Consider the following 16,641-nt stretch of genomic DNA (forward strand, 5'->3'; position numbering starts at 1 on the left):
TAAGCTAGGAAAAAAAATCCAAACCTACTTTATCCACCCAACCAAGCAAGGCCTTAAAGACTCCATTTTGTACCAAACCGACTGACTCAAAAACCAATCCAAAACCATTTGAAAAAACATATCCAAACCTAGTGGAACGGAGTTTGGTTTTTAATTATTAGTGTTTAGGGATTATTGATTTTTAATATTTAATATTTATCATATGTTTGGTGTTCATGTTAAGATTGTGATAGGCTTGTTCAACCCGTATCAACCCGCACTATATGCATTAATATGTTTTTGTTGATATTTATATAAATTTTTAAGGGAAAATTGATGATATTTGATTAATTTAAATTTTTATTTAATATCTTAAAATTTAAAATAATTATAAATTAAACAAATTTAGTAATATATAGATATAAATTTTAATTTGATTAATATTATAACTATTTTAATTATTATTGATCATATTTTAATTATTATTATTTTTATAATATTATTTTTAACCATAATACTGTAATTGTTATTAATCGTTGTTTAACATTCAAATTTGTATTATTGTTTTAATTATCACAACAAATGTATATTTATATAAAATGTAATTATTTTCTATGATATTAATTGATTTTTAGTTGTTTCGGAAATTGAAATTAGTGAAAATTTAATAATTAATTTAATTATAATTTTTAAAATTCTAGAAATTTTATTTATTTATTTTTAATTATTTTAAGAAGATATTACTAGTTAATATATAATGTGAACATTTTAGTAATTATAATATAATTAACAAAAATAATCAAACAATTAAAAATCATATCAAATATCATATAATTTATCATAATGTATTATTTATTTTTATCTTTCATTTTATAACAACTATTATTATATATCATTTACTTATCAAATCACACAAACGAAACGATACTTATATTGTTTGACCTTATTGATACGATGTTATCACTTTTTAAGAGTTTTTTGAGTGACATTCTCCCAAATTTCCAAAATAAACAATTTTAAATAGCTTTAGTTTGAAGTAGAGATTATTTCTGGAAAAATAGGATAGATTAAGAGGGAGATAAATAATCCTAAGAGGTGAAGTGATATTATTTTAACTTAACTAATATAACTTAATCATTAATAGAAGGGATTGACTTGATTAAATAAAAAACGTATCAAACGAGTGATTATGTGGATTTAAAAAAATAAACCCACCTAATCAAGGCAACCAAATACTGCCTTATTATTTTAACGTGAGATCGAATCAGTAAGTATAATATTTTGAATAATACAGTTTAAAAAATTCAGTAAAATCATTTAATAAGCATTAATAAATATTTTGAGTGTACAATTTTTGCTGATAAATTTAAATATTTTTAAAACCACAGTAATTTGAAAAAATATTCTTTTAAACTGACATTTAAGGACCAACATTGTTAACCAATTAATTAATAGATAATTAACAGACACCCCGAGAATTAAAAAAACTCCCAGTTTGAATCACTTTCGAAGCAAATGTCAAATCATATACGAAGATTCAATGACTACGATGCAGATAAGTCTGCGTATACGTCCAACGAAGGCATCTCTTTAAAGAAATTTTGATGCTAATTTACCAATTAATTATTCTTCGAAGTCTTGGTTTTTTACCAATCAAATCTGAAGAAAATGAATCTCTTTCTCCGCCGGCGTACCTCACACCTGATGCCTCGTCGGATCTTCTTCCATGGCGTAACAAGCATAGTACACTCTTCTGGTAATAATTATTCCCGCAACTTATGTGAATTGACTACAAATCTCGAAAATCTGTCGCGGAAAAAATTCGAGGGTTTGGTGAAATGTCCGGTGAATTACGTGCCCTTAACGCCGATTAGCTTTCTGGAGAGAGCTGCGAGGGTTTATGGAGATAGAACTTCGGTTGTGTGCGGTAGCTACAAATGCAGTTGGGAAGAGACTCATCTGAGGTGTGTGAAGCTTGCCTCTGCGATGACCCGGCTAGGGATTTCTAGATTCGACGTGGTAATTAACTTCTGTGTGCACTTGGGGAATCATGAACTGGGTAACTTTACTTGAAATATTAATTAAAGCAAATAGAACTCACTTCGTTTTTTGAATTATTGCGTTCACCTCTCGTGTACTTATTGTATTTATTGGAGACGTGAATACAATAATCCCAACGTGCATATATTGATATAGAAACACAGGGACAGGGATTAAGGCTGTCCAATTAACTAAACTAACTACGATTTTTTTTGGTTCAAGACGATATAAATATTTGCTTTATATTTGAAATTATTGAATTTTGATCGAGTCTAGTTTATATTTCAAACGCTAAGAGGTTTTTGGTGTATGGTTTTGCTTGGCTGATATTCTGTCTCTGCAACGTTTCTCTTTTTAATCTTGGATTCTCAATGCTGTGCTCTTAGAACAGGTAGCAACCCTGGCCCCTAACGTACCGGCAATGCAAGAATTGCATTTTGCGGTGCCCATGGCCGGAGCCATACTCTGCACATTGAACACTCGCCACGATTCCACCATGATTTCGGCCCTGCTGCACCATTCTGAAACCAAGATTATCTTTGTCTACCACCAATTACTTCATATCGTTCAACAAGCATTCCATACTCTCGCATCAGAATACAAAATCAAACCACCAATTCTAGTACTCATCCCCGAACGTGATAATCCATCTCCCTCATATGATATTCCCGATATCCATGAGTACGAGTCGTTCCTGGCAAGTGGAGATGGCGAGTTCGTCGCCAGACGACCAGAAACTGAGTGGGACCCCATCAGTATTAACTACACCTCCGGCACGACGTCTAGACCAAAAGGGGTGGTTTATAATCATCGTGGCGCATATATAAATGCACTTGCTTCAACATCTATGCACGGTATGGGGTCTATGCCTGTCTATCTTTGGACGGTGCCAATGTTTCACTGTAACGGGTGGTGCCTTATTTGGGGGCTAGCAGCTTTGGGTGGCACCAATATCTGCCTCAGGCAAGTTGAGCCTAAGGAAATTTTTAGCAGTATTGTGCTTCACCATGTTACACATATGAGTGGAGCACCCACAGTATTAAACATGATTATTAATTCAAGCGATCAAAAGCAACTTCCTCACAAAGTCAACATAATGACCGGTGGTGCAGCACCACCACCTTCAATCCTTTCCAAGATAGAAGATCTGGGCTTTCGGGTTTCACACTTGTATGGGCTTACGGAAGTTTATGGGCCTGGTACGTCATGCATGTGGAAACCCGAATGGGATTCTTTGCCTCCCGAGGAGCGGTTCAGGTTTAAAGCAAGACAAGGAGTGGAGCATTTTGGCTTGGAGGAAGTTGATGTGAAAGATCCTACTACCATGAAGAGTGTTCCAAAAGACGGCGCAACAATGGGTGAAATTATGTTTCGCGGGAACACGGTAATGAGCGGATACCTAAAAGACCTCAAAGCTACCCAAGAAGCCTTTGCGGGTGGATGGTTTAGAAGTGGCGATCTCGGTGTAAAACATGAAGATGGGTACATAGAAGTGAAGGACAGGTCAAAAGATATAGTAATCTCAGGCGGGGAGAATATAAGCACGATTGAAGTCGAAACAGTTTTGTACCGGCATCCAGCAGTTCTTGAAGCAGCTGTTGTAGCAAGACCAGATAACCACTGGGGGCAGACTCCCTGTGCATTTGTGAAGTTAAAGGATGGATTTGACGTCGATCCTCAAGATATAATGAACTTTTGCAGGGACCATTTGCCTCATTATATGGCACCGAGGACCGTTGTTTTCGGTGATCTACCAAGAACTTCAACCGGTAAGATTCAGAAGTACATATTAAGGGAAAAAGCTAGGGCCATGGGCAGTCTTGCTTGAGCATCTCTGCATATTACCTGAGTTGACAAATCATGACAAATGCTGTTGACGCGGTAGGGATACTTCTTCCATTGCCACCGGTGGCTGCGGTAGAAGATCTTCTGTTTTGGAGAAAACCCACCTTAGACTCGCCCTTTCGTTTCGTTCCCTCTGAAAGGTGGTTTCGGCCAAATGTTATCAGAATCAACCGACGTTAGGCGCTACATAATTTTCTCGGAGTAATTTCGAGCACTGAATGTATAATGTATTTGAGCAAAACTTGCATAGTTAGAAGCTCCAGTCGCTGCAATTCTCACTTCCACACACTATAAGCAAGAATCCCTATCCAAAAAAAACAAAGGTAATCGATTTCCTTTTTAAGCTAAGATATACAACTTTCATAAATATGGGCCGAATATGATCCATCCAACCCATTTAGTCACGTTAGTGCTAATAAATGATCAGTCGATTCCACGGGTACAATGTTTTGAATTTTAGTCAACATATGATTTTTTTATGAGTGAGTCTCATGTGAGACCGTCTCACGGATCTTAATCTGTGAGACGGGTCAACCCTACCCATATTCATAATAAAAAGTAATACTTTTTGCATAAAAAATAATACTTTTTCATGAATGACCCAAATAAGAGATCCGTCTCACAAATACGACCCGTGAGACCGTCTCACACAAGTTTTTGCCTTTTTTTATATAATAAGTTTTCATACACATATTTTATTTATTTTCTCAAAGTTGATATATTTTTTAAAATTTTTATGTTTATATTCTATTTCGTGAAAGAATCTTATTATTCCAGAGAAGGTTCCGTTTCTATCCTTTTCTTAGTAGCGACTGGAGAAAACGGCGTCGTGTCCACCAACTTTGTCCACGAGCATCAATCAGCGGCGGCACCACCCCCCACACTACAATCCCATCACCACTAGTAACCATATAGTCTTGTAATTTCCTATGTTCATTTATCTGTTGCTGTTTAAATCCAATTTCTGATCGGGCCGCCGCTGCCACGGGACAACATCCGGACCGTCGTCACAATCGGAGCCACCTTCAGATAAACATTCATCGATTCATTCCCACCCTTGGGTATCTTTTGGTTATTCTACTTTATCATTCCGGGATCCCTTTTCCTGGTTCTATTTTGTTTTTGGTTTTAACCCATGATTTGATGATACATGTGTTGTAGCTTGGCAATTAGTAATTAAGGATTTAGTTTTTTCATCACTTGAACTAGTGTTGGATTGGTTGAAGTAGCCATATTGTCTTTCATGTTAATAACTAGGCTATATATTGATTATCCGAGGTATTCCTAACCAAATTTGTTAAGAGCAAAACCAAAACTAGGAAATCATAATTCGTAATTTGATAGTGTGAAGAAATACACAAGCGAGGTACTGTTGTGTTCCGTGATCTTTCATTCGCAGCTATATTGAATTATTTTGATTGTCAAGCAATCTGAATCTGGATAAATAATGCGCTTGAGCAAGATGCATGATTCATAGTTTTGGTTTAATGTAGCGTGAGGTTGACTAGCGATCATGTGATTTAAATTCAAGAATTAAAATTGATCGTGGACTCAGGATGTAGCATGTTATGCTGGATCTTTCTATGCATGAATTTTCTTTGAACCACTTCGCCGGAACCATCGGACCAATGGTATCCCAACAACTGTTGCTATGATTGCATGAGTTCCTAACTGGGTGGTGTCTCCAAAGCTCTGTTTTTCATGAACAGATCGCTGAAATTCTCTGGTGTCCTGCCCAGCATTTGCATTCCCTTGATCAACATAGTGGGATTTTTTTTAATAAAATTAAAGAAACATTTGGATTTGTGTGTATGTTAAAAGTGTACCATACTTTTGTGTTGTGAACCTGTTTTACACTTGCACACGGTTATAACTGGACCATAAATTCGCTTTCGAAATCACCCATTTAGAAACTACGATGTATATGGTTATGAAGAGTTCAACAATATCTAAAGAAATTAGGCATTTATCACACTTATCACTCACTATCGTGCTGTTATGACATTTCCATAAATTTTGAGAGCTCAGCTTTTATCAACCAGATACAACAATCCATGGTATATACTGGCCGAATCTGTACAAATATGAATTAGCTCCCTGTTCATTCTTATCACATCTCCTTGCTAGCCACCATCTTGGTGTCCCGAACTGTCCAATTTCCACGGTTTACAACAACACATCCCGCTGTTTACACAAAATATCGTCACATTCTTTATATGTGCAACATCAATGGGGGAGCAACTGCTATTTTTACTATTATAGTGATCATTTTTAACTTGTATGACAATTTTTTTTAACCTATTCAGTGTCTTTTGGTTATCTTATAACCAGGATTCTCTTTTATCGCTATGTTGTACTTTTCAAGGATCTCGCTTGCTCTTTGCCCTGGTCTTGCCTCAATTTTTGGAAGATTTTAGAATACTTTCCAAATTTATGTTACTTCTGTTTTGGATGTTTCATTTTTTCTGGTCTTCTGCTTGTGATGGTAGGAATAACGGCAGAACAAACAAGTGATCGTGATTTAGGATATAGTTCAGTAAGCTTTTATATCGTGTATATATACTCACATGCTAATACAAGCGAGGATAGCATGAGTTTTAATATTATGAATTTTTAGATGACATACATTCTTACAAGTGGACCATTTCTCTTTTCATGCAACTGGGTTTTTCCTTGGTTGAGCTAGGATTTTAGTATTTTATGTCATGCGATGAAAGACAAGTGTATATTGATGAATTTATTTCAAGTAAATATACACACGCACTTGCACACGCACTTGAAAATAACATTTGTGTTGAATGAATTAGGGTGGTCTGCTTGTCTTTATCATGCTACAAAAATCTTGATAAAATCGCAATGACATGGTGTTGGGTAGTTTGATTCTCCACCAGAAATAACACAGAAATCTTTATTGGCGGGCCCCCATTTTACTAAACATCGTGGTGGAATTGTTTTCTTCTGTTTCTTTCTAATCTGCTATTCTTATTTGCTTGGAAAACAGTCTTTTATCACTGGATAAACTATATATTTCTCTTTTTTGTTATTGTCGTCCATGTTTTATATCTATTTTTTTTAATTTTAAAATAGACATTATCTTTAAAAATGGAACAATTTGCAGCAATGAATCTATTATTTTATTGATGTTTTTTTTTTAAAATAAAAGATAATTGTTATTATGTGTGTGTGTGTGATATATATAAACCATGTGCAATCAATGTAAAGCACGAGCCGATCAATAATTTTTGAAATAGTGGGTCTCATGTGAGATCGTCTCAGATCAATCTTACTAATATTCACAATAAAAATTAATATTCTTAGCATAAAAATTAATATTTTTTTATGAATGACTTAAATAAGAGATTCGTTTCACAAATACGATTCGTAAGACCGTCTCAAACAAGTTTTTATTTTTTTGAAATATCTATAAAATATATTTTTTTATCATAATTTATTTATTTTTATAAACTACCCCATGATGATCAATCAACATATAAAAATCTGTCAATGCATATCTTCATTTTAATGTGATTCTAATCCAACGGCCACCATTCAGCCACTTCTTCAAAATCTCCTATAAAACCTGACCCCAGCCACCGGCCTCCCCTGCTCAACGCGGCGGAGGACCGCCTCCTTCTGGCCATATCTTATATCTACCAGAGAATCCTACCTCGTTATTAGTGAGAATAATAAATTAATCGAATGAAAAGAATGTTGCTGAGGAGCTCTTCCTCGCCAGTCTTGAACTCATGGCTACCCAACTCAACATCCGGGTCGTCCCCGGAATCCAATGCCCTGCCCCAATTGACGCGTACCCGATCTGTATGCTTTATGGCGTCGCTTCATTGCGAAGATAGCCCGGTAAGATGCACTCCGGCGCGGTCTGCATTAGAATCGGATCTCAAGGAACCGTTGAAACCGAAGAAGAGCTTGATGCTACCGAAGAAGGTCACGGAGAGGAAAAAACCGCAGAATATGGGGTCCATTTTGCTGTCGAGCTCTGGATTGGGTGAGTCGATGGCGACCGAGGGCTGTTATGCTGTAGCGGAAAGGGAGAGGATGCCGCTGATGCCGTTGGTTGGCGGCGGCGGTACAAGTTGTGGTGGTGGTGGTAGAGGATCATATGATGGATCTGGTTCGCAGGATTCAGGAAGCTGGAATGGTCAAAATAGCACAGATGCTTATTATGAGATGATGATTAAAGCCAATCCCGGGAATGCTCTTTTGCTGGCAAATTATGCTAAATTCTTGAAGGTTGTTCTCACTTTATCTGGTTATCTTAAAGATTTTGTTTTTACAATGATTAGTTTTCGTGTTTAATTGCACTCACCCCGTTAGCTTACGCAACATAGAGTGGTGCAGAGATTAAATTTGAAAGTTCTATAATTCTAGACGCCCCCGTCCTGTTTTCTATTATATTTTAGGGCTGGATTTTTAGCTTGTGCTCGCTAGGGATTTTTTTAAATCTTGTTATCGAATTCTTAGGTTATAGGTTATACCTGTAGGACATCCTGCAAAATGTATAAGGATGGAGTTTTGTTTCATAGCTTGTTTACAGTGTCTTTTGTGAAACTTTTCTGAAATTGAAAGTTCCTACCACATGAATGCACAAAATCGCGTTCTTGTTTTATATTGGGGAATGCGTCAGCTGATACTTTACCTTCCTGAAAATCAACAAACCTTGGCTTAATTCATCAAGTTATGCAAATTTTTTTCCTTAGGTATTGATTTTAGATTTTATTGTGTGTTAAAGGTTAAGGGAGACTTTGCTAAAGCAGAAGAGTATTGCGGAAGGGCGATTTTAGCCAACCCAAATGATGCCAATATGTTATCACTCTATGCTGATTTAATATGGCAAACACAAAATGATGCTGAAAGAGCCGAGGCTTATTTCGATCAAGCTGTAAAATCCGACCCCAATGATTGGTAAGCTTGAAGTTACCATTGATATTTTCTTGATCAGATACTTTTCTCTGTGGCTACTTCAAGATTGTAGATTATTATCTTGACTAATAAGTTTGGTTTACTCTTTCCTTCGGTCACATTGAAAATTCGAGATTCCTATCTCGAATGATAAGTTTGTTTTACTGATATGTTTATTATTAGCTTCTCAATGGTACTTCAAATGCTCCATGGTCAATACAACACATGCCTAATAAATACAAAAAGCATGTAAGTTTTGCCCCAAACATGATGAAATTGAAGCGCGTATACATCTCTAATGAGTGAATTTATTGGTCGACATCATTTTCATTGTTACGACATTCCTCAAATTTTCTGGATGGTGCATTTGAGTCTCAACTTTCATCTCCGTGTAACGAGACTTCATTAAATTTTAGTGTCTTGGTTTTGTATCCTTGATCATGAAATAAGGTTGCAAGCCACTTGGGCACCAGTCGCTCATACTGGCTTTAAATCCCTGTTTAAAATATTACTACGACTAGGCAAAATATGTTCCTAAACGATGAAGCCATGGAAGGTTAATGTTTTTCTGCATAATTGCTTACACTATGTAAATATTCTTGTCAACTGCAGCTATGTGCTAGCTTCATATGCTCGATTTTTGTGGGATGTGGTTGATGACGATGAAGAGGAATTGTCGAAAAGCGAATATGGACTGGGGATAACTAGCGCATCATCCAAGTTTTTGGAAGAAGGATCTCATTGGCCTCCTCTGGCCACAGCTTCTTAGTCAAATCTCTGCCGTGATATGGATTAAATGAAGGGGAGACAGTGAGGCCAGCACGTTTAAATTTTGCATATCGTAATGTTGTGGTGTAAATATAGAAGAATAACAAGATTCTGACTCTTAACTACTTTGATTACGATAATAACAGAGTTTGCTCTCCATTTTGAATCGGCTTCATGAAGCTTGTGAGTCATGATTGAATGTGTATGTTGTTTTGTTTGAAATATTAAAATCATTTATAAACCAGATGCAATTTGGAGCCCATTTTTAGATTTCATTGGCTGTCAAATATTCGGAATTTTCATTTCATTTTAGACAATATTTAAAAAGATCCTGCCCGAAAAATCGTTTTATAAAGAGAATCCTCTTCTGGACTACAATGGCTCTTGGGTGAAGCGGCTACTGGCTAGCGAGCTTTCCTTAGAAATTATTGGTGTTTTTGTTGAAAAAAATTAGAAAATATTGATTTAAAGAAAGAAAGAAAGATTCACTGTTACCACTTTTTTGGTAAATAATTTGTGGACTATTGAAAAGTGAAGGTAAATTGAACATAATTGTGAGTTGAACAAAACTGTATTTTTTAATAGAAAAAATAATACTTTTTCTTTTTGGAACTTAAATTTAAAATTTTGATATGTTTAGGGGTGGGTGTTGGTCGGTTCGGTCCAGTTTTTCTCTATAACGGTTCGATTTTTCGGTTTTCGGTTTTGAATATATCTGGTCCAAAACCGAATCATTTTATTACGGTTCGGTTAGGTTTTTTGTAATACGGTTCGGTTATATGGTCAGTTATATACGATTTTATAATATTTTGTTAAGAAATAAAATTATACATCACTTGATGCTTGATGAATGCAACACATATAAAAGAAACAATGATAATAGATGAATAGAACATATACGATTACAATACACTTATGACATAACAATCTAAGCTTCAATAACAATTTGAAATACAATTCAAACAGTAGCTCTTCAATAAAAGATACATAATCATTAAGTTTCAATTTTCAACTCCAAAATGCACATAGATTTTGCATATCAAATTTCAATATATTTAACGATATGAGTTTCAATAACAATTTGAAATTCCAATCGTCAACATTGGACTTGTCACATGACTAAGGCCCATTTATTAGCTCATTACAAAAAAGCCCTATAGTTAAATATAATATGGTCAGTTCGGTTATTTCGGTTTTCTGGGGATCAAAACCGTAAACCGAACTGAAAAACCGAACATCTTTAATTTTGAAACCGTAACCGACCGAAGAGTGTGTCTCATGTGAAATCGTCTCACGGATCATAATCTGTGAGACGGGTCAACCCTACCCATATTCACAATAAAAAGTAATACTTTTAGCATAAAAAGTGATACTCTTTCATGGGTGACCCAAATAAGAGATCCGTCTCACAAGTAAGACCCGTGAGACCGTCTCACACAAGTTTTTATCCCGATCGAAAAACCGATAAAATCAAACCATTTAAACCGAGTTTTTCGGTTCGATCGGTTATTTCGATTTTAACCAAACTATGTCCACCCTTAGATATGTTATTTATCGATGATCGCAGTTCACGTGAATACTCCATCCATTCCAAAAGAATAATCTCTATCCGTTAATTATGCACACACTCAAACAATTCATTTGAAATGATTGTCATAAATTTAATATCTCAATGATATCTAACTTACTACTATTAATTTTTAGTTCCACGAATTATAGTTATTCATGGGAAAAAAAGTATTGCCTGCTGACCGGATTCAGATTCAGATTCGAGACCCGACCCACATCGCCCGGCCCGTAACTGAACAAGAGCCCACTTTGGCTGTAGTAATTCCCTCCGCATTGTTCAGTTTCTGGCTACACACACGAAAGTTGAATCGGTGGATTCTCTGTTTTCCCCCTTTTGGTGTGGGATTCCTTTGTATTGATTGTTTGAATGCATGTGATCGATCCGTTTCGATTCACCATTTTTGTTCGCATTTCGGGAATCGTGGGATTCTTGATGCTGAGAAGAGTTGCGCCTCAATTATTCCTGGTTTGGAATTCAAGTATATTTGATGAATGAGAAGCTTATTTGTTTTATACAGTAGAATTTATTATCGTGCCGTCGTGGGGAATGTGAATTTAGATTGTTCCCACCGGCATTTAGCAGCTGGCTCTGTCTACCATCCAATCTAGTAGTAATAAAGTTTGTACTCATGAAAGAAACAATGTTCTCAAAGGGGAAGTTTTTGTATATTATGCGCAAGAAAACATGATTTGACGTCAAGAATCTTTGATTAAAGTTATTCGCGTCTTGAATTGAATGATGAAATATCAGCACAGCTTTAAAGATTTCAAGCTAAGCTTCACATCTTGTATTCCATTAACTATATTGAAGTAAGAGTTTCGTTTTTGTGGTCCAATGTTGTATCTTCTGAGTTCATATTTATAAACGATTTGTTTTTAGAGAATTCAGTATAACAGAAAATTTGAAACGGGGATCTGTTTCCTTTATGCATGTATGTTTTATAGAAGATGATGATAAGTGTGGTGGATGCGATCATATATGATTATAATTTTTTGCGCCTATTTCTATGACTCTCTTGTTGATCAATGTTAGTTTGTCCCAGTTTCATTCCATACTGATTGTAATGTTGGAAATTATCTATTTTGTTTTGTTTATGTGACTCCCTGCAATGTTATGCTGTAAGCCTTTTACATTTTCTGGTTAGGCATAAATAAGTCTATGTCGAAAAAACATGTATGCAATTCTTGATTAATTAAATGTTTACGTTTTTTAATGTCTAATCTGATATTTGTCACATTTGACTTTAATTTTCAGTGTTTGCCACCTAACTCAGATACTTGAAATTCAAGGTTCGAACCAACTGTTGTACAAAGGAGTTAATTGGTAGGTCAACGATACTTTGCAGGATTAAAATAAAGCGTAGTTTTTAGAGTGACCTAGGGATAATGTGATATTGCCTGAAGAACATATAGGTTTTGGAGGTTGAAGCCATGACATACCTACTTTTTTATTTCAAAACTCTATGTGTGTGAAATGTGCGTGTACAACTGTCGTTCAGTCACGTGAAAGTTGCTAACCTGTCACCCGTGTTGCTGTTATTTAAACACGTGTTCGTGCATGTGAAACGTGTCTTGTATGGAAACACGTGTATAACCCTATATCTTGCTTTTCATGTGCAGACTGTGAGGGAAAGTGTTCGCCGAATGAGTTCATCGAAAAAATCGAGAGGGTACTGGTTTCAAGGGTACGGTGAGCGGCAGCCAAGAAACCTTGATAGTAGAAGGATCTGCTGTGGTGCTGGGTGTCTGAATGTAGGATGGTAGTATAAAAGAGGAAATAAGGGGATAAAGGAAGAAGTAATTATAAGGAAAGAAAAAAAGAGAGTGCCATCGAAGATAGTAGGAAAAGAGAAGAACCGGAGAAGATTCAAAAGATTTTCTGCCAGCATTGCCACTTGTGAGTGCATTTCTTTTAAATCTTGGAAGATAGTTTGTGTTTCTAATTAACACGTATTTGATCACCTATGCTTATTAAAATTTTATTGCTTCATGTAAATTTATTTCGAGGTAAGATTATTTTCGAATTCTTGTAATCTTAATTGGTTAAATTGACATGACAGAATGGTTAAACAGTGAATTAAAAAAGCCCACTTGCTAGTTATTAGATTGACATTGTCTCTGCTTCACTCACACATGCATGCTCATTCTAGAAAAAATAATTTTTTTTGCATGTTCTTCAAGAGCAGAAATGAAATTTATCATGGCAAGTTGGATTCAACAAGAATGCGACCCGTGATTATATGTTTGAAGAAAAAACGTCACAAGAATTACCATTATTTTACTTATATAATAACGTGTCTGAAAATTCAGTTTTCTTCTTTAATGTCCTGTATTACAATGCAAATGCCTTATACCCATAATAAAATTCTGGAATGTTTGTTTAACAAGTTCATGACTCTGTCGAGATTAAAATTTCTTTGTTTTATAACAAAATTTGCCCAGTGTTCGAGTTAATATCTACCGTGGAGGTTTGACATATTAATGAAAAGTCTTCTTTATTAGAATCATGTGTAATGAACATTTCATACTTTTTTGCAGGAAAATCATCATAATATTTTCTTAAGCAAAACAGAGCTAATGGATTGCTACATTTCCAATGCAAATCAAGAAATAGGATGTATACGATAGAAGCAGTAATTGACAGCTCCATTTAAGAGAAGCTGCAGTACCCTTAGCGAGGCATAAAATATCCTCGATATCTCTCCCCTCTTTGTTTACAATCTGGAGTTTCTCGCACATGGATACGATCCAAAAGCATTTTAAGTCTATTGAAAAAGTACCAGCAAATGAAATACCCCCGGATGATGATGGTCGAGATGGTGATGAAATGGATAGAATAAGCGATATGCCCAATGAAATCCTCTGTCACATCCTATCGTTCCTGCCCACAAAATATGCGGTTGCCACCTCTATCCTCTCCACCAAATGGAAAAATCTACTCCCTTTCATACCAAATCTTAGACTCCACCTGGATGACTCGTTATTATTAAATCAACAATCACCCTCCAGCACCAATCTGATCAGTTTTATGAATTTTGTTAATAGATTATTAAATGTCACTTTGTCTGACGTTCCTTCTATCAATGCCTTCTGTCTGATTTGTCAAAACTTGAGTGATGGGTTATGCATTTCCAATTGGGTTAGTGCTGCTATTTGTCTTAATGCCAAGAGGATTGATCTCCGGGTCCGTCATCTTAAGAATGCCAATGCTTTGTTCGACAGTCTTTATGGGTGCAAGATAGTGTCTCTGAATCTCTTCCTATACTTTGTTGACCATAATCTTGAATGCAGGTTCAATCTACCGAACCTTAAAATACTCTCCATTCAATTCATGAAATATAAGGAATCAAATGTTCTTCTGGAAGGCTGTCCAATGCTCGAGTATTTGTTGGTATATAATTGCTATTGTTACCCTGGAGACATACTTAGGATCTGCATTCCTTCCCTTAAAGTTTTGAAATTAGTTAATGACTTTTACTGTCTTGAGGGTAAAATCGAGCTTGAAGCTCCAAAGCTTGAAGAGTTGAACTATCGTGGGTTCTTGGCAAATCGTTATTTGGCAAAAAACCTGAAATGTCTTCAGATAGCTCAGCTAGATCTTGATCAAAGTATCAGCCAATATCCATTCGAGTTCAATGAACATGCTTCTGAGCTGATAAAAGTCTGCTCGAATGTCGTGAAGTTGTTCTTGTCAGAAAAGATCATCATAGTGAGATTCTATCTTCTTGACACGAATGAATGCTCATTCATTTTACACTTGCCCTTGTAAAAGATGGATCTGTTTATATGCTCATCATTTCATGCAGATGTTGCAACATTTGCCTCATCTACTGCCCCGGTTTCCTAATCTTGTCACTTTGGCTGTAAAAAATTTGAATTCTAGTGGATGGGAACTGCTACCCAGCTTACTTGAGTGTGCACCCAATCTCAAGAATTTGCTTATTAAAGATGTATGAGTAGTGGCCGTGATGGTTAATTCAATATCATCGTTTTCAGTTTGTTAGTAGACTCATATTATTAATATTTTTTCTTTTTGTACGTAGGGTTTTGACATGGAATGCTTTGAAATTTTCAAGGATTCCCTACCGGAATCATTGTCCATTAACTTGTCACAACAGGGAGAAAAAGGTTTTCTTCTGGAGATCTGTAGGGAACCAAGAACCATTGAGCCAGATAAGATAACGGGGAATCTCGTTTGATAGGGAAAAACAAAGAGAAAGGTATGAGAGAAACACTAATCGTTAGTAATTGTGACACCCCAATTCTCTTGACTGGGAAGAGACAATAAGGGCACTTCTATACTTCCTCCATTGGATGGATAGGGAAGGGTGCCTTTTTTTCACGCTGTCGAAAAATTCACAGGGTTATATTCACAACACTCGGTGAAAGTCCTCTGATGACTTAGTCGATACTAGTTTTCGTTCTTCAAATTGCGTTGCAAAAGGACGAAATGTCAGATGCAATCTTTTTCAGTCTGATTATATCATATTTCGTTCAATAAATTTGTGATTAAATAAAACAAGAAACATTAGATGCAATTATTTTTAATATGTGTAATGGCTTAGACTGTTAGCATTTCTAACAGGTGCATTCATTGTTATATCTACTTATTTCTATTGTGTTTTCTTGTAGCATTTCCCAGTAGGAAATAAGCCATATCTAGAAGCATAGCTCAAGAAACCCGGGAGACTGAGTGTAAAAGCTCAATTTCAATGCGGAGGAACGAGAAATATTGAGTATGAAGGGGTACAGTATGGAACAAGAAGTGTGAGTGATCGGTGATCCTTGAACATCAAACTTTCTTTTTGCTTTTTATTGCAGCTGAATGACCTCCCATCTCCTGTGTGTACAAACTCTACATGTTTAGTACCTGCACTCTTTTTGGTGTGACTCTTTTCATTCCATAAAATGCTGTCACTTTGCTATTTTAGCGTGTTCATCATTTGCTTTTTTTCAATTTCTTCAACGTAATCTTTTGTTTCCTGTCATACCAGTCCCTCTGTATGAAAAGTTAAATTGTTATTGCATTAGTGGCTTAATGGATTTCTAAAATATCCGTTGTTTAGATAATATAATATTGATTTTGATATTTAAAATAATAACATTTCATGCACATATTTAAGCAAGACACATACATAACATGTGTATTGCTCATCTTAGCTCTCATATGGTACAATGATATTGACGATTAATGAAATAGGACCCAATTGAATCTTGACAAATGTTGCATTTGAATTCAACACAAAGGTTCTACAAATCACAAACCCAATTAAATTTTTTGAACATAAATGCCCCAGGACTTAGAGATGCAACTGGTAAGACACTTTTCAAATTGTACGGGTAAATTATATTTTTTGAAAATATACAGGTATTCTTTTTTATTTGTAAAGATTACGGTATTATTTTTTTTTGATCTATGAAATATTTGATTACCATAATAATAATAATAATCAAATGGGATATGTTCTTCAAGCCCAGGTGGAAGGTTGGGTGAAGCAAGAGTGCGCTTGTAATATTTTA

General features: G+C 35.6%; 3 protein-coding genes and 1 long non-coding RNA gene across 13 annotated transcripts; 3 read left to right on the top strand and 1 right to left on the bottom strand.

The window, feature by feature from the left end:
• The first annotated feature begins 1,458 nt into the window (after positions 1 to 1,458).
• Positions 1,459 to 4,333, top strand: LOC140834957 (isovalerate--CoA ligase AAE2-like). Of its 4 annotated transcripts, none has more exons than XM_073200179.1 (2): positions 1,459 to 2,038; positions 2,406 to 4,333. In XM_073200179.1, the coding sequence occupies exons 1-2, from the start codon at positions 1,648 to 1,650 to the stop codon at positions 3,845 to 3,847; spliced, it is 1,833 nt and encodes a 610-aa protein (XP_073056280.1). In that variant the 5' UTR covers positions 1,459 to 1,647; the 3' UTR covers positions 3,848 to 4,333. The 4 variants fall into 4 exon arrangements, with proteins under 4 accessions (XP_073056280.1, XP_073056281.1, XP_073056283.1 ...); XM_073200180.1 differs by having other exon boundaries at positions 1,460 to 1,998; positions 2,411 to 4,331; XM_073200182.1 differs by having other exon boundaries at positions 1,866 to 1,998; positions 2,406 to 4,332.
• Positions 4,334 to 5,103: 770 nt separating this feature from the next.
• Positions 5,104 to 7,212, bottom strand: LOC140834956 (uncharacterized). Its single transcript, XR_012118788.1, has 2 exons — positions 5,930 to 7,212; positions 5,104 to 5,460 (listed from the first exon to the last, which is right to left on the bottom strand). It is a non-coding gene; the product is annotated as an uncharacterized lncRNA (long non-coding RNA).
• A 187-nt stretch (positions 7,213 to 7,399) lies between these two features.
• Positions 7,400 to 9,718, top strand: LOC140834955 (uncharacterized). The gene is made up of 3 exons (XM_073200178.1): positions 7,400 to 8,115; positions 8,615 to 8,787; positions 9,397 to 9,718. Exons 1-3 carry the CDS (start codon positions 7,564 to 7,566, stop codon positions 9,551 to 9,553), a joined length of 882 nt encoding a protein of 293 aa, XP_073056279.1. The 5' UTR covers positions 7,400 to 7,563; the 3' UTR covers positions 9,554 to 9,718.
• A 1,536-nt stretch (positions 9,719 to 11,254) lies between these two features.
• LOC140834958 (F-box/LRR-repeat protein At4g14103-like) lies at positions 11,255 to 16,156 on the top strand. 7 transcript variants are annotated; one of them, XM_073200183.1, is made up of 6 exons: positions 11,255 to 12,449; positions 12,551 to 13,018; positions 13,660 to 14,830; positions 14,928 to 15,071; positions 15,165 to 15,341; positions 15,754 to 16,156. In XM_073200183.1, the coding sequence occupies exons 3-5, from the start codon at positions 13,859 to 13,861 to the stop codon at positions 15,318 to 15,320; spliced, it is 1,272 nt and encodes a 423-aa protein (XP_073056284.1). In that variant the 5' UTR covers positions 11,255 to 12,449; positions 12,551 to 13,018; positions 13,660 to 13,858; the 3' UTR covers positions 15,321 to 15,341; positions 15,754 to 16,156. The 7 variants fall into 7 exon arrangements, with proteins under 7 accessions (XP_073056284.1, XP_073056286.1, XP_073056288.1 ...); XM_073200185.1 differs by having other exon boundaries at positions 11,255 to 11,600; positions 12,377 to 12,445; positions 12,742 to 13,018; positions 15,165 to 16,156; XM_073200187.1 differs by having other exon boundaries at positions 11,255 to 11,587; positions 12,377 to 12,445; positions 12,742 to 13,018; positions 15,165 to 16,156.
• Positions 16,157 to 16,641: the final 485 nt, after the last annotated feature.

Source organism: Primulina eburnea, chromosome 6 (genome assembly GCF_022965805.1).
Source record: "Primulina eburnea isolate SZY01 chromosome 6, ASM2296580v1, whole genome shotgun sequence".
Taxonomy (NCBI): Eukaryota; Viridiplantae; Streptophyta; class Magnoliopsida; order Lamiales; family Gesneriaceae; genus Primulina; species Primulina eburnea.